The sequence below is a fragment of the Egretta garzetta genome, unplaced genomic scaffold (assembly GCF_000687185.1).
Source record: "Egretta garzetta isolate BGI_Z169 unplaced genomic scaffold, ASM68718v1 scaffold374, whole genome shotgun sequence".
Lineage (NCBI taxonomy): Eukaryota > Metazoa > Chordata > Aves > Pelecaniformes > Ardeidae > Egretta > Egretta garzetta.
The window spans coordinates 1,848,255-1,865,772 of NW_009259419.1; the positions used below are offsets into that span (position 1 = coordinate 1,848,255).

Sequence of the window (17,518 nt, forward strand, 5' to 3'; positions counted from 1 at the left end):
AGGGCAAATCCATGGCGGCCGCCCGGCTCCTCCCGCAGAAGGTAACCGAGGCGGGGGCTGGGGAGGGGGGGGGCCTGCGGTCCCTTCGGTGAGGAAAGCGCAGGTCGCCCTGCAGCAGGGCAAATCCATGGCGGCCGCCCGGCTCCTCCCGCAGAAGGTAACCGAGGCGGGGGCTGGGGAGGGAGGGAGCCTGCGGTCCATTCGGTGATGAAATCCACTGCTGAGGGCAGGTCTCGGAGGGCTTTTAATATATTTTTTTAAATTTTTTTTTTGCCTCCCTCCTCAAGTCACGCCTGCCCTTGAGTGTAGACTCCAGTCTCGCAGCTGAAAGACACAACTTTGAACGTGGTTTAGAAAAATCCACGTTTGAATGTAGTTACCAGCTGCTGTGGTCAGTATTTCAGTCTGATGACACGTGCAGCTAAGACCACTTAGAAGAGCTGTTCCATAGCGGTTAAGCGGCGATGCACAGGTAGATAATGCATGCCCCTCTTACGGAAGGTGACAGTACCTGGGCTTTCAGCACACGTTTTGGGATGCGGTCATTGTCAAATGATTGGTTCGAGCTGAGGCAGAAATTTGGATGAGGAGAGGCTATGAGGGAGATGAACAGTAAGATGTACCTCCTCTTAGTCATTATCACCAAATTTTTTTGAGCTGAGCACTTATTGTAGTATGTCCTGGATTGGGTATTTGGCCTGTGACGTTTAGCAGACTGTAGTTCTGCGTTTGGTCTGCTGAAGGTTATGAGTCTGCCTAGGTGATGGCATTGACTCTGCTATTCCAGAACAGACCTGCCAGCAGGGAAAAAAGCTGTGACATGGCCTAAGACTAAACTTTACAGGCTTTGGTTGGACAGCAGTCACATCAGTAAACGTGCAGGAGAGCCCGTAGCTTGAAGGAAGGGAATCTGTGCTTTGATGTTAGATCTGTGCTTTGATGCATTAAAATGGAAAACCAATGATGTGCATTGGTTTCTTTGTGCTTTGCTTTAAGGGCACGTGTGTATCATCTTGACAAGTATTGTCTTTATTTATAAAGACTGTATTTGTGTAATCTCAACTCTTCCTTTTTTCCACAAAAGCAGCTGGAAGCCATTTGTGTCCAAGTTCAGCCAGGACAGATGAAGGAAACTGAAAGGCCAATGCCATCATTGGCACCAATCCAATCCAAAACTATAACGCTGAGTCAGTCGGTTGGTAGAAATTCTAGCATACCAGGACTTGGCATTATTAATCCCCAGATAATTAGGATACAGCCTGTTACAGGAAGTGAGCAGCAGCAGCAGCAGCTAGTCCTGCATAGTTCTTCTGAGTCTCCAATTCAGTTGCTTATGCAGAGACCTTTACCGCCTCATGGATCAGTGTCTGTGAACAAGATTCCCGCATCTAAGATGGTAAATGGACAGAAAGCTACATGTGCCACAGTATCCGCTACAAGGTCTCCAAATACTACCATGGTTGCAGCCAGTTCAGCAAATACTCTGGTACCATGCCTTGAAAAGAAACAAAAAGATGACAAGTTAAAAAAATCCTTGAAAGTGAAAACTCGTTCTGGACGGATTTCACGCCCCCCCAAATACAAAGCTAAAGATTATAAATTCATTAAAATGGAGGATTTGGCTGATGGTCATCAGTCTGATTCTGATGACTATTGTGAGCTGAGTATAGAAGATGATGAAGAAGGAAAGGTGAAGGGAAAGGATGCGTTATTCAGTTCTTCAAATTATAATCTGAAACCCAAAATGTTTAAATGTCAGACTTGTGAAAAATCCTATATAGGAAAAGGTGGATTAGCAAGACATTATAAACTTAACCCAGGCCATGGACAGCTGGAGTCTTCACCTCAAAAAATACCTTTAAGTAAGCCTAATGGAAGTATATTCGTGGACAATGCCTGTGGAATAAGAGAGGAAATGATGAGTCCAGCACATTTGGATTCAGTTGCTGTCACTTTAAATAATGAAAATGCACTAGCTACCGATCTGGAAGAAACTGTTGATTTGAAGGCTGGACAACAGGTAAAGTGTGTTACTGGGAAAAGCCGTCAGTTCTGTAGAAAGTAGAATGGCAGTTTAGTGGCTGCATGCTGTATGCGTTCGTCTTGAGTTCTTTGAGTTGACAACACTGTAACTATTTTTGAAAAGACTGAAGGTAGGGATTTAAATGCATGTCAGTTTGGTAGGGTGTGTCATTAGTAAAATGGAGAAGTCTTGTACTGCTCAGAAATATCCACTGATATACTAAAGTAAACAAATTTCCCATTGAAATCCTTTAAAAACCAAATTATTGTCTCTTGTAATGTTGCAGGAATAGCATTCTTGCACTGGCACATAAACCAAAATGTTCACTGACTGTTCATTTGTTACTGGTTTTCTTACATACAGTTTTCAGCCTGAAAAAAAACCTTGTCTGCGTAAATAGCATTCTTCTCTGCATTCGGATAAGAATACTGTGTTCTTCAGATGCAGACTTTAGCATGATAGACAGCAAGACATCATCTGCTCTATCAATTTCTGTTACTGAAAGAGATTTTTCTGTGATGACACTTATTTGGAATCGAACAGCGGACCGCAGCTTTTCCTAGAGCAGGTTTTGAAAGTGTGGCTTAGCCACCCCTGCAAACCAAATGCTTTGGTGAAACTTGACTCTTTGGTTTGGAAGCTACTTTAGCAGGAATTTTTTTTCTGTGATGTTTTAAGCTGGTCACTTCAAAGTAAAGTTTCTCTTTTCATATTAAAATGATTCTAACATCTTGCAGGAAGAGCTGATACAGCTGCTGTCTACGAAAAAAATAGATGTAGCAGCAGTGACACTTCTATTACTTTTATTTGTTATGTGAAGTTGTTAGAAACGTGAAAATTTACAGCTTAAGATGCCAATGAAGCAAATGAGCCTCCCCCATCCTCTACGCTCTTCTATCATCTTTGGAAAAAGAGAATTGCAGAATACTGAAGTCTGCTCTCTGTATTATTATAATAATATAGTTGTTACTTCCCTGTGCAGCACTTACTTTACACAGGATGATGGGAATTCAGAAGAATTCCAGACAGTCTCATACATAGTACTACTATACTTACTGCTAGATGCTGCTGAACCTGCTACTTTTAACTAGCTATTATGGATTCTACAAATTTGCACTTTAACTCATTGATTCGTTACAGTTTTTGGCCAGGTAAATACTTTCTAGAAAGAATAGCAGGATTATTAAAACTGGTACATTGATACAGTCAGGAAGGCAATCAAGATCCCCATGTTCAACTTAATCTTATGTCATACTTAGAACTAATTTAGTAATTTAATCCCTGGATAGAGCTGACATAAATCTGCCCTTTTTAGAGCTTTCCTAATCATTAGAATAATAGGGAGCTACTGAATGTTGGGATGAAAATGTACTGATTATGAAAAGAAGCTGGATATACCTCAGTACTACTGTAAACTCCTCTCAAAAAATACTGGGATGTTGTTAGAAATTCTAGCTTGGAAGGGAAGACAAGATGCATTCAGTAAGAAGTCACTGCTTTGATCGGTAAAAAAAAAATTGTACTAAAATCACAATGATAACTTGAAAAATAGAAAATGTACTTCGAGTTTGTCATGTGGTCTTATAACAGAAGCTACGTCTTAGCTGTGTTCTTAGGGAAAACTAAGGATTTTGAAATGTGGAAACTGGGCAATATATTGTGATTTTTAGTTACCGGGCTTGTCACTGTTGATGGCTGTAAAGAGTTTTTGTCTTTCGTATAAAGTCTTCATGCTTTGACATAGTTATAATGAAATGCAAATTTTATTTGGGGGTGTTTCACTGCTAATTAATATTTATTTCTACAACCTCTTTATTTGAAGAGGGCATATTTTACTTCAAAAATATTAAACATATTTAACTGACATAAACCAGCTCTTTAATTATATTGCCTTAATTTTTGTATGACGTTTTGTGGATAAAAAATGCTAACTTTGCAAATAATGGCATATATGTGTTGCAGAAGTAGCAGTCTTACTAATGTGTTGGATTTATTCTGCAGCTTGCTTTGCAGTTATGCTTGTATCCAGCTTTGCATTTATTTAATATGCTATTTATTGTTTGCATAGATGGAGAACTTAATTATAAGATTGTCTTCCTCAAAACACTGTTTAAAATGGTGAATAAATCCTTTTCTCTTTCTTTTAATTAAGACTTGTAAGTCTGCAGAAAGCAGACACTTGTTGGCAGAACAACAAAATGAGACCAGTTCAGGACACCGGGGACCCATAACACCAAAAGGACCTGGGAGACCCAGACGACCAAAGAGACGTGGTCGACCAAGGATGGGTGGAAGATCTAGGTGTTCTGGAAGGCTTAGCAGACCTGGTCAGTCCCCTTCAAAGTCACTTAGTAGTGTGTCAGCAGAACACAATGTATTCAGAAGAAAAGCTAGGTTAAAAGAGGTATGGTTCTCTTCTGCAATTACTTCACAAGTATCTTCCCCCTGCCCTCCTTTTTTTTTTTTTTTAATCACTTATTTTCAAGGAATCATTTTTAGAAAGACTGAATTTTTTTTTTTTTTTTTGTGTACTGACAAGATGAAAGCCTAAGGTGTCTTCTAAGAAGAAAACATTAAGTTGTCTTTAAGGAAAAAAATACTTCTAGCAGAACACTGGACAAAGGGAAAATGGGAACTCAGTCTGGAAAGGGACTTTTGACATGTAGATATCTTCTCACTATCCTTTTTCTGGAGAAGGAAAGTTACTAGCCACTATTATATATCTCCTCCAACACAGTAAAAAGAAATAAACCCAGCTGAAGTTGGGCAACATCAAAAAAGAAAAAAAACCAACCAAACAAATCACAAAGAAGCTCTTGGGGAAAGATAGGATGGGATTAAAATCCATGCAACTTAACACAATTTTCTGTTTGTTTCATGTGTGTTCTGGAAGATTCTTTATGGCTACTAAATCTACTGATGTTGCTGCTCTTTCTAGGAGTTGGCAACATTTGTGGGACTGAGTTTTGTCTGTATATAGGTAGTAACTGTTTTGAGGTTTTCTAATTTATCTCCTCTTTTGGTGTTATGTTTGCATCTATTCTCAAAGCTGCTTAAACATAATGTATCTTTCAAAAAAAGTAGTGGTATTTTGCGTTCTGAACATGGGATGCTTAACCTCTGTAGGCTACTTTGCTCTAATAAACACATTCTGGCTTTTGACAGCTAATACAACAATGTGATAATGAGGACTTGATGGAGCTGGCTCTCCCACGTCTTACAAAGCTTGTTACAGTATATGAATTTCTGTTGATGAAGGTGAGTTGTTTTTTTTTTAATGTAAAAATACTAAATTATTATAGGGACACTTCCATTAGTATACATAAAAAGATTCCTTTAGAGATGTATCTGAATTTCCTGGGTTAGAATTGTGCAGAATGTAGCTGTTCTACACCTAACTTCAGTCTTACACAGGCAAAACTCTGGTGGGTCTCTTGACTGAAAGCCTTGCTTTTTGCTGCCTGGTTCAGTGGCATTTTTGAATACTCTGTATAATCTTTTGACTCGAATGTTTCTATTGTAAAAAGCTGGACAAAACAAACTGACAGATTTCATCTTTTTTAAAGTATAGGGAGGGGAAAACAAATCCTTTTTTTTCCCCTCTTATGTCTAGGTTGAAAAAGGGTATCCAGCCAAAGCTTACTTCCCAGATGTGTATAGGGAGTTTGAAGACTTGCATAATATGGTAAAGAAGATGGCTTATGATCACCTCAATAATTCTGATTTGCTGAGTTGCCAGCAGCCTGTTGAAATAAAAGATGCTAAGGTAATAAAGCACACTATTTGGAACTGTAATTTTTTTGTTTTGTTCTATTTATTTTAGATGCTTTGCGTTTTTATTTTTCTCTGATAAGCTTTGTCACCCTGGTAAAGTTATTTGAAGAAAACATGTTTTTTGATGAGCAAAAATAGACATTTTAAAAAGTCCAACTAACCAGAGAGAAAAAGAAACCCATAATAAAACTACAATTCCAGTTTATGGCAGTAGATACAACTAAAAATATACCAAAAAAAATTCTAGCAGTGCTGATGTCTGTCTTGCATATCTAGGGTAGTATGAAGCTACATGTTACTGCAAGGTGTATTTAGCATTAAATGCTAACAGAAGTATATCTTGATGTTTGATTAGGAAGGAGGGGTCTATATTTAAAAAGAGTGGCCTTGATTTAAAGGGATAAGGGGTTTCATTGCAAAAAGAGGACAAACTGAATGCATCTATGCAGTTCCCAGTCATGCTAATAAATATGAAACATAGTGAATACATTAATAAAACTGCAAACTATTATCTCAGTTAATCTTCAGATTCGTTGTTTATGCAGCTGTGTCTATAAAGACAATGTAGGTTTGGTTTTCTGGTGGTTGTTTTTTGTGGTTTTTTTTTTAATGTGGATCTGTTTATCCTTATGGATCCTTATTGATTTACGTTCCCCTTGCTTAGATTAAAACAGCTCTTTGTACATAAGATATTTTTGGTTTTCCCTTCTCTGTTTCCAGTAGTGAAAACACTATTTGGTATACTACTGCCACTAACATTTCTAAATGATGTACATAAGGTACATCAGCACTGAACTTGCAACTACTATGAGAGGGGAGTGTACTGGAAAACTCAGAGTAGGGATGGTGGAGATAAGATTTTGGTTCTTACAATAATCCTGGTTTAAAAAGTGAAGTCCTGTATGGACTGTTAGCAGTGGTTAATATTTATTTTTCAGAATAAATAGTGATGTTCGCTGTACGTACTAAAAAACTTTCTAGAATTACTGTGTGCTCATCTGGCTATTTTGTAATTAACACTGATGTTTCCGTTTGGAGAAATTAAGTTGCACCAAGTAAAGGGATGCTGTTGATACTGGCAGTCCCAAAATGGAACCTCTTTCTTGTTTCTCTTCAGTGTTAATGTGTTGCCTTAATATAGAATTATGCTCTTTAAAAAAAAAAAAAAAAAACCAACAAAAAACCCAAACCAAAACCCAAAACAAACTAACCGACCCAGCCCGGAGAAGTTGTATAGTAGCACATGTACATGAGGATGAAGCACAGGAACGCAACTGGGGGAGGGAAATCCTTAAATACTAGGAGATACTCTTAATGAGGAAGACTTAAACTTTTTTTTTTTAATAATGGAGAGTCTCAACAGTGTTCTTTATTAAACTCTGCTCTTAGTAACGGTCTCTGGATTCTATATATAACTATTGTACTCCTAATTCTTTTGACTTTGCCTGTTAATATTCACCTTCACATGAAGGTCGTGTTCTATTAATATGGAGGCTAGTAGAAAACATGGGAGTCTAAATACGTCATTGAGCTGTGATGATTGATTATTAGAGTAGACCCCATGCAGTTCTAGTTCAGTTTTAAGAAAACAAATCAGTATTTCAGCATTTATGTATTCAGGTTGGAGAGGCTAACTTTTACTTTTTTTCCTATAACTGTTTTTAAAGGTTGCTGAATCGCTAGGAATTCCAGAAATACTCACTGGAGAACGAAAGACGCAAGGTGTAGACTCTTGTTCACAATGTATAATTAAAATGGTTAGTGAGCAAGTGCCCGTGGAGATACTGGGACAAAAACGGTTAGCTGAGGTATGGAATACCTTTGTGAAAATTAAAAATTAAGACAAATTAAAACTTGTGAAAACAGATAATTATTCCTTACAAAATCTAACTAGTATTACCTGACTCGTGTTAAAGTAAGGCTTTCATGGTGTTTGGAGTTTGGAAATACTTATAGAAGTACTCTCTACTGTGGTATCATAGTAGAACATATGAAGTAGCATGCTAAAGATGTACATTGGAAAGACACTTGGTAGCATTCAGGACAGAATCTCAAAGGCTTACAGGTAATCTCATGACACAAGGAAGAAAGAATTTTGTTGAGGTGCTAGTAAATGGGGCCCCACAGGGAGAAGGATCCCCAGATTCTAATAACTTGTGTTGGAGTAAATAGGCTAACCTACAGCAGCCTCAGATTTTGGAGAAGTGGTTGCTCTGCTAACTGGTGGTAGGTAGAGGTGCATGAAAACAGTTCCTTTCTTTCTAACCAGTCAGTTTACCAGATTTAGTCTGTTTACAGCTGTAGCAGGGAGCCGCATTTCCTCTTCTTGAAAGTCACATCTCCATGGTCTGTCCCCTTAACTGTTCTACTTTTTATTTAATCCAGAGTTGTTTCTGGTGGTGGATAAATTAAGACTAGTGATTTTGCATTTTCTGCTTGTGGCTAAATTTAAAGAGCTGATCTGTCTTTCTTCATTAACCAAACAATGCTGGGCAGGCTGTTCACAGCCCTTCATTGAAGTTGGAGAGAGAGCTTATAGCAGGTTTCAAGCCATACAGCTAATCACAAAGGCTGAGAGAAGCTTTGATGCTGAAGCAAAGGCAGATTGTTTCAACCAAATATCAACAGTAATCAGTGGCATTTTGGTGAAGTGTGAGGGCCGTGTTTAAATCTTCACCTTTTAGGAAGACCTTTAGTTTAAAATCCCATTTTTAAGGAGAGTACCAGTTCACTGCCATGAAGTGCCCACAGTTAGTTTGTGATCTTTTCCAATGTTGTCAGCTGTTACAGTGGCAGCCAGTTAATTATCTCTTGTATTGACAGAGCTCAGGGGAGGAGCTGTTGCCATCAGCCAAAAGGACCAAGTTAGAAGACGTAATGGAGAATGTGAATAATGCTTATGCCAGTCAAGATGAAGTGAAAGAAAAGAGTGGGAATTTGTGTACACTGTTTGAAAAAGATGGTAACCTCTTCAGATTTTTCCAATTCTGTTCTGTTCATGGAGGAGCTGAACAAATGTCTTTGTTCTTCAAGCTACTGTGGTTTTTGTCTTAAGGTTTCATTTCTTAACTGGCTTCCCAGGTCCTTCAAAAGCAGCTGTTGAACTGGAAAGGACTAATGGCGGGGGTGGGAGGGGGAAAGTTATGGATGATGCAGACCACAGCGGTAGCTCAATTCTGAATGCATGATAATCCAGTTATTGATACTACTGCAGTACTATGAGAATAGTACTGTCCTCTATTGTGTGCTTCCTGAATGTTTCCTGTCCGCCCTGTCCCTCATAGTGGAGATGGTGCACAACCTGTGTGTCAGCAGTGGGAGAGCAGAGGAGGAGGACAGTGTGCGTGTCCTTCCTCTTTGCCCCAGCAGGCTGCAATAGCAGAATCAGCAGAGCTTTGTGTATCCTGGGAGAGGGGGAGAGCTGCTGCAGGCTGTCCTCTACCCCAGGGGAGATGCAGGACCTGAAGATTGGAACTGAGGCACCATTTTGCACCATGGTCTTTGGGTGGTTGCCTTTCTTTTTATCCTTTTTTTGTCTTTATTCCCCCTGCCCCTCAGATCGGCAGGGTAACAGTAGATTAGAAAGGAAAATGAGATGGGTCCCCACCTGTAATCTCCCAAAACTCCACTGGTCTTATGTGAAAGTGTTGCAGTCATTCAGAGGTGTTATGATCACTTTTGTGAAAGATTCCAGCCTTTACCGATCTCTAGTAAGATGTGTATATCAGTACCATCCTATTGCTTTGTAAATATCTTTTCTTGGTGTTGCTGTAAGCTGCTTTGCTTTTGCCCTTTGCACATATTTCTGTCAATGGTTGTGGTTTTGTTTTCCCCCGGGTTTATTTTTCTTTCTCTGAAAGGCTCTCTGCATGACCATGCTTACTACTTGTTGTATTACGATTTTCTTCTGGGCTACGAGTTCTTTAAATTTTGTTTCATTTGCACCTGCTAGTTAGGCCTCCTTTGTTGTGCAGTGGTATCTTCCGTAACAAACAAAAAAACCCCAACCCAACCTACTTGTTCCTTTTGATCTTCAGTAATAAAAACCAACAGCTCATGCTACTGCAGCTTAGTAGTTACTGTTCAACTACCTACTGGGTGTGTGACCTGGCTCTTGGTCCAGGTCAAGTAACTGGTAAAACACATCACATTTCTAGTGTTTTTTACCTTTTCTATCACAGGACAAAAGTGCTCCTGGGGCTGTTAGCACAGCTAATTAGCTACGTAGTAACTCAATGGTGGGTCTGAGTCCAGGATGAGCTTGATTATCAACAGAAATTTTATCAAGTTTAAATGCTTCTGTCAATTTACTAATGGTAATAGGGATGAGCAGCTAACTGTGTCACTAGTATATTATTTATCTTTTAATGTTACCGGCTGTATGCCAGATGAAGAGAACGGAGTTTGACTTTCAACCCAGGTTGCTTTCAGGATTGACAGAAAAATGCTGGTTCTAATGTTAAATATTTTCATACCAAGGGACCTTGCAATGTTTCACTATCTAAAAATTCCTTAGGTATTTTTGTACTGGCTTTCTCATTGGGAAGTGCTGTGAAACTCGTGTAAGGTACTTCACATTTGCTAATTTGGGGAAGAAAGCAGGGAAGTAGTCTAGCTCTGCCTCCAAAATTATTACCGAAAAATAACTTTTTGGACATGCAGTATTAGATTGCCCAACAAAATGGTATTTCTTTTACCTTTTCAGGTTTTAATCCATTAAATGGAGAAATCCTGCTTTCAGAAGATGGGCATATCACTTGCTGCACAACTGGAAGTACATTACTGACGGCAGAGGAGCATAATTCACTTGCTGATTCAGGAGTTGGAATCAATGTTGAAAATTCAGGTACCTTCTCCCAGACTGTGAAAATGAGGATAGAGTATTCCCAGCCTGTGAACATACAGGGACCAGGTATGGCAGGTGAAGCATCTCTGCTACATGCTGAAGTTGTATTACCTGTTGAAACCGATGGCTCATCTGGATTAGTTCAAGCACACTTTGTGAGTGAGAATACAGCAGGTGGACTGCCAGCTCCTGAACCTTGCAACTCTGTGTCGGAGAATGCAATGGGCAGTCAGAGCACTAATTTACCAACGAGGGAAGAAAATGGTCACGATCAAAAATACCAGAAACTGCAAGAAGAAAACCATGATTTTGCAATTAAAGAACATTCTGAACAACTTCAAAATGCTGATATGACTGATGAGATGCAGGAACTTGAAAAAGTTCTTTCAACAAACATCGTGCCAATAAACTACCCACATGGTGCTCAGACTGAGTTGCACCAGAACCCTGTCCAGGAAGCCTCCCTGTCTGCTCATGTGAACCATGAAAACTCTTTTAAAAACATGAATGAATTTTCTTGTGCAACAGAGGAACAACATGAGCTGGAGAATACAGTTACTGTAGATGAAACTGTAGCCTTTGAGATTACTGATGAGAGCCATGATTTTTTGACTCAGGGACATGAACAAATTTTTATTCAGACTTCAGATGGGCTTATCCTGTCTCATCCAGATACTGCAGTTCTGTCTCAGGCAGAAGGTATCGTTATTGTAACCGATTCTAATGGTACTACAATGCACATTCGCACACCTGAGGGGATACCTTTGGAAACTGTGGAAGCACTACTGGCAATGGAAGCAGATGGCCAAAGTGAAGATATTTTGCTCTCGCAAAGTGAATTGGAGCCATAAATTAGAAAACTGTATATGCTTTCTTCTGGAAAAGACTGACTATAAAATGTATATTTTTCTAATGTGAATACTGAAATAATTGAAATTTAACTTATTTGTAAACTGTTTCTATGCCCTGTACTTTTTATAACTTATGTTTATATAAATCTAGCAGCATTGCAACCAAAAATTCTAGAATTAACGTCGTTCTATTTGCTTTATATGTTGGGGGTGGGTGGAAAGTGGAAATCTGTCAACCCTTAAACTGTTGCACTATTCCCTTTTGTTACATAATTCCTTTTCTCTCTAGCCATCTAAAAATGCAGTAAGTTGTACTGCTGCTCAGCAGTGATGTGCTGTGTACTGGCAAGCTGTATATGGGTAAAATAAAAACTGTATTAAAAACATGCGTTTTCTGTGCCATTGAGATTACAAAACACTTTGTTACTGCCCTTTCTTAAAGCTAGCTTGAATACTCATTAGCATCTAGACTTGGTGCACATAAATCTGCCTGGAAAAATAGGCAGTTTTAAATATAATCCACACTTGTGCATTCTGGGTACAATGTGACAGCCTAGCTGATCCTTACTTAAATAAGCATCCACTGAGTTAGAGACAAAAATAGCCTCAAACGAGATCTGATTTGTACTGAACTGTTGGAAATGTATTTGAGTATGCTTGTCTAATGTTCATCCACGCCTTGAAAAATTGCTGTTAATTAGACAGAAAGGGGAAGGTGCGTAAGTAGTGATCTGATTTTCCTTAATGAGATACCAAATTCTTTTTTTTTTTTACTTTAGCCTGTGATCGTCTATTTTTGTTAGACTTGTGTTGTGCTTTTTTTTCTTTCAGATGATGCATCCTTTATCAGTTCTAAGCATTGACCTTCCTAATAATTCCACGCTGCCCTGTACTATTAGTTGTAATAAAAAGATATCCTTGACTATAATCCTTGTTTCTCTATGCAGACAGAAAACTTACCAAATCAATTATCTACTGCTATCTTGTATTTGTCATACTTGCAGTATGTTGCTTGGAGGATAGTATTTTTGTGGAGACCTCCTAGAAGCTTCTTGTCCAAGGCGCTGTCTTGTCTTTCAAGAAGCTTAGCAGGTGAAAAAGAACAGCCTTAAATGACCAGTATCTTTATTTTGTTCGTGAGCTATTGTAGACATTACTGAAAACTGGTAAAACTTTTAAAATGTGTGTGTCACCTCATTGCTAAATACATGAGGTCACTGAGACAACAAATCAGCTAAAAGGACCTGTAATATGCAGGAGAACTGTTCTTAATTCAAGTATGAACATTGATTTTTCATGGTCTTGTTACTGAGAAAAAGCTTACGCTAAAACTGAATCTAAACAAGAGAGGACAATTTAGAGATGAAGCAATCTGCCCTACTCTATCTCTCTTAACATAGTTGGTTTGGGTTTTGTTTGGTTTTTGCTGGTTTTTTTTCTTTGGTTGCCTAAGTAGATTAACTGGATTAGCCAAAAGACTGCATTTTATGTGTGGGTGTGAAAGATGTCATCATATGTTAGTGAGCTCCTGTCTGGTGGTTGGGTTTATGGTGTAGTTTTTGTTTTGGTTTTTTTCTTTTTTTTTTTTTTTTTCTTTTTTTATTTTTTAGGAGGTGATAATGGTCAGAGGATACAGGCCTACCTTATAAATGAAGATACCATACAAAGCAAGGCTCTGCTGGTCTTTGAAAGTCTTTGATTGCAGTGAGCAAGTCTTTGTACTGACTGTCTAATAGCTTCATCTGAGGGCTTCAAATATAACAACTGCTTAGAGCTATAATGGCAAAACATCTCTGCAATGATTTGCAGTAATCTCCCTGTGTCTGTTAGCAGTCAATGAGCAAGGGCGTCTGTGAATATAAGGCTCCTTCCTGAAGACCTTATTTCCTCTAAGAAACAAGAACAAACCACAATTTCCACCTGTGCAGAAAATGAAAATTTGCTTCAATTCCACATTCCCTATTGATTTGCACATGCTGGGAAATACAATACACCTACTCTCATCTTAAAAGAACAATTCCATAACTGAACCAACCTTTTCTCCTTGGAAAATATTTTTCGAGTATGAAGGTGTTTCCATAGTGACAAGGGTCTGGCCCTACTCGGATAAATTAAGGTTGCTGTTAAAGTAGGTGGAACACTTGCACAGAAAAAATAAAACCCAACAAAGCTATTCATAATTGATTGTATTCTCCTTGAGCTACTGCAGAATTTCTTTTTAGATGCTAGAAAAGTGGGGTAAGAATACAACACTATCAAGCTGTCAGAAGCAACCTCGATGAACAGAGCAACATGTCGAGAAAACTTTGCCAATTCACGTCTGCTGTTCCGTTACTGCAGGAAACTCATGTATGTCCCTTACCAAGCTTACGGGGCTTCAGCTTGGAACTAGTTAAGTAAGTGACTCTGCTTTTCCTATCAGAAATCTGCTCCAGAATCTCTCACCGTTTTAATTGGATTTTTTCTAGCACCAAACCACAGCCATTACGGTCATTTCATAGCAGCGTGTGTTTCATGTTACTGTCTTTCAGTTCAAATAGTTGTTTCAAGGAGAATTGAGGGTAAACATCTGTCAGGGCACAACAATGAATCAACAGCACTTAGAAATACTATGTAATTGTGTGAAATAGGGAGATCTAAATCAACAGTTTATATAGGAGCAGGTCATACAGGCAATCAGTAAGTGGGAGGAATTTAGATTATTGATCATAATGAAGTAAGCAGAAGGCCATAATTCACTACGCATTAGGGATTTAACTAAAAATTTGAGGACACAGCTGCATGGTTTCTACATAGTAATACACTTTTCTGAAAAGTGATAATTTGCAATAGCAGCTAACAGTTACTAAAGGCTGGGTAAGCGTAGCAGCCTCTCCCCACTACCCAGGTCTGATGCAACGGTATGCTACAGCGATTATTATGTCTTTAGGAGTGAAAGCAAATTAAGGGTATTGAATTGCACTTCAGCATTTAGCTTTTGTATTAACTGTTTCTCCTGAACACATGCTCTACTCTCTTCTCTGAGAAAGCAGCATGAAAAAGAAAAGAATTTGAGCCACTGATTCTTATCATGTAAACTGCTAACCAGAGGGGGCACACCTTTAAACCACACACTCTTGACAACAGAAACAGCAATCCAAGGAAAAACTCGCTGAGCCCTATGACAGGAAGCATACTATATGGGATAAGCACATGACTGAAGCAGGTCCTGTTTTTATGCAACAGATGCTTTCGTGAAACATCTCTAGAAGAAAAGTTACAATGAATTAAAAGAGACAAGACCTTTTCATATAATGACTGTGGAATGGCGAGTTGTACTAAATCTTCCCAGTGCGCTAGGCTTGGATCTTAGTCAAAACTAAAGCAGAATTTACACTAGTGCCTGCGACAGCATTTCAGAACCACAAACCAAACTATGTGGATCCTTCTGGATCCACTTTTGGATCCTGCCTTTTCTGTTCTTATTTCCTTTTCCCCATTTATAAAGCAAGTATAAAAGCACTAACCTTGTTAAGTCACACAAAAACCAAACCCACAAAAGATCAAGACATGCTGAATTTCTACGGTAGAAAGGGACAATGTAGATATTTTAGACTGTCAAGATTTAGAAAGTAGTTAAATTCTTTGCTGTGGGTGTCTATGTGCATTGAATCCCCCCAGACCACCAAGCAGTGCTTACCTCTTTCTGATTACAGGACGATGGTGTCCTACCTGTAGCCTCTCTATTGCACTTAAAATGGATAAAGCAACCAAAACCAGTTTGTCCCATGAAGAAAAAAGAGGATCAGCTGAGACAAAATAATAAATACAAATACAGAAAAATATTTTTAATAAGTTTTACAAAAATTTCACTTACTTGGTAAGCCTTGCAACTTGCCATTTCGGTTTCATGTAAGCATCATTAGAAGCAAGCCATGTAACATTTGAAATTCTAGCACTGTCTATGTCCTGTTTCCAGCAGCATGGCTTCAAGTAGTAGTTTGCTGCTGTTCTCAATGTAAGGCTGGTATAACCATGATGACAAATAGACCATCATCAGATCCTGGTCAGCAGTATGAGCAATTTCTTGTACAATTGTTTGCTTGAGTTGTAGTTCCTTCTTGTATATTTCAGAGAGCTTCAGAGAAACCTCATCTGAAATGGATTGAAAAACCAAGCACATTGACCAGAACATTTCAGCAATTCTGTTAAATTATACTTGTAATATGTTGATCATTAAAAAGACCCCTACTTACATAAGCTATTCCCCATAATTAGACATCTTGGTTTTTACAGCATTAATAATGTTTGTACACTATAATATAAAGCCCTAAACAATTTCCTCAGCTTTTGGATATATTTTATACACTTGTGATTTTGACATAAATCCCCTTTTAATTATAGAGTGAGCAGTGGTATTGATTCTCAGGACCCACTGTAAAATTAACAATTATAGCTATTCTTTCAAATAACTGAAATTTTATTTTAAAATTTGATAATGCTATTTTGAAATACAAACTTCACATTTTAGAGTCACTGTTGATTTTAGCTAATCTAAAGGATGTCCTCACACGCTGTCAGGCACTTCAGCAATGCATGATCACCAGTAAGTGATACCAATAGCGAAAAGTAATGGTAAAACAAAACAACAGACCAAAACTCAAGTGTGTAATGTAAAAACTATTGTTGTATTAGTTATGTTAGTCATACTGGTAGGGGGATTAAAATCTGTTTATGTAATAATCTTTAATTGTTTGACTTTCTAAAAAATAACCGCACAAATTATTTCTTAAGAGAGACTGATCTTGCGTTTCTAACTTAACCTGAACTATCAGTACCTTCAGGAGGATTTAGTCTTTCATGGAGTAGAGAACATCACTAAATGATTCAGTCACAACAAGTGTTTTGACAGCAGTTGTCTTTGTCCTTTTCACCCTTGTAAACTAATACATAAAAACCCTGCTAACTTGTGGTAGGGAAGTAAGAAGCAGGGCTTCACAAAGGTATGACTTTCACTTCATAGAGAAGGCAGTTCGTTTGCATGCAATCAGGCTTCTCTTGAATTCACAGTTTTAAAACTGTGGTAATACGAGTTGGGAGGCAGCACCTTTTGCTATCAAGTGAATGCTAAAAGGATGGATACTAACAGCAGGCAGTAGCTGAACATTTCTTTACTTGTCTTGACTGACATTGAGATCAGAGGAAATTTTCTTTGGCTGCCTGAGAATAAACTGAGGTATAGCTCGTTCTTCCTATTCAAGGATTGCACTTCAGTGACAAGTAACAAGTCAAGTCAGCCAAGCCTAGGGCTTAATGCTACCAAGTTGCAAGTATGCCTCTCTCTACAAAGGATGTGGCTGTTGCAGCTTGGGCACTGTAAGCTGCTGACAAGCTTAGTTTCATGCTGTAATTGTTGCATGCCAGACAACGCTTGGCAATTCATACAAGCAGCCATCAGCAGTAACCCTAAGCCAAGTGGTGCATTCATGTGTTTATTGATTAGTCAATTATAAAGGAGACAGATACACTCTCTCCCTCTCTAAGGCAAGACATCCAGATAAAAGGGTTTATTTTCCAGTCCTAAATTAGATGACATCAACGACACAATGCGATTAGCTAAGATAATCAATATTTTACTTACAGAAGTATGGCGTGGGCCATGTATGAAAGAAGGGGGCTGTGCAATTCCCAGCTCCATGGTGGAATGTTTCCAAGTCACAGATTGCTTTAGTAGTCGAAGAAAGCTTTTCCATTTTCAGTTGTATTTTTGTCTGAAAATGATGAACATGTAACATTAATGAACATGTTGGTAACATTAGGCTCCTATAATCTTAAAATTTTTTTTAAAACACACCATTTTGAAGACTATTTAGTCTTAACATTTCTAATTCACTTTTTTTAACTCCAGACAGGAATCAAGGCTGGTTATATACAGCTACCCTAAAATTTTGAACGCTGCAGATATGACTTACTCACTCTGATTTTGCGTAATTCTTTTGTTTCTCCCATGTAGAAGCATATTAAAGCACTCTCTCATTTTTTTCA

The 17,518-nt window shown here is 38.4% G+C and overlaps 2 protein-coding genes across 6 annotated transcripts in view; one reads left to right on the forward strand and one right to left on the reverse strand.

The window, feature by feature from the left end:
- Nucleotides 1-14: 14 nt before the first annotated feature.
- ZNF839 (zinc finger protein 839) lies at nucleotides 15-11,849 on the forward strand. Of its 4 annotated transcripts, none has more exons than XM_035892437.1 (8): nucleotides 15-41; nucleotides 1,085-2,020; nucleotides 4,176-4,427; nucleotides 5,189-5,281; nucleotides 5,637-5,789; nucleotides 7,465-7,605; nucleotides 8,621-8,759; nucleotides 10,503-11,849. In XM_035892437.1, exons 2-8 carry the CDS (start codon nucleotides 1,124-1,126, stop codon nucleotides 11,492-11,494), a joined length of 2,667 nt encoding a protein of 888 aa, XP_035748330.1. In that variant the 5' UTR covers nucleotides 15-41; nucleotides 1,085-1,123; the 3' UTR covers nucleotides 11,495-11,849. The 4 variants fall into 4 exon arrangements, with proteins under 4 accessions (XP_035748330.1, XP_035748329.1, XP_009635161.2 ...); XM_035892436.1 differs by lacking the exon at nucleotides 15-41 and adding an exon at nucleotides 106-157; XM_009636866.2 differs by lacking the exon at nucleotides 15-41 and adding an exon at nucleotides 106-157 and having other exon boundaries at nucleotides 1,088-2,020.
- Nucleotides 1,420-17,518, reverse strand: part of LOC104124537 (cyclin dependent kinase 2 interacting protein) — a 19,204-nt gene continuing 3,105 nt past the window's right edge. The window contains exons 4-6 of one of the 2 annotated variants that reach the window (XM_035892441.1): nucleotides 17,115-17,244; nucleotides 15,351-15,628; nucleotides 1,420-1,495 (exon numbers count right to left, since the gene is read on the reverse strand). In XM_035892441.1, coding sequence (XP_035748334.1) covers nucleotides 15,426-15,628; nucleotides 17,115-17,244 — 333 coding nt within the window. In that variant the 3' untranslated portion in view covers nucleotides 1,420-1,495; nucleotides 15,351-15,425. Of the gene's footprint in view, nucleotides 1,496-10,600; nucleotides 10,689-15,350; nucleotides 15,629-17,114; nucleotides 17,245-17,518 lie in introns of those variants that run through there. The other variant, XM_035892439.1, reaches the window with a different exon arrangement.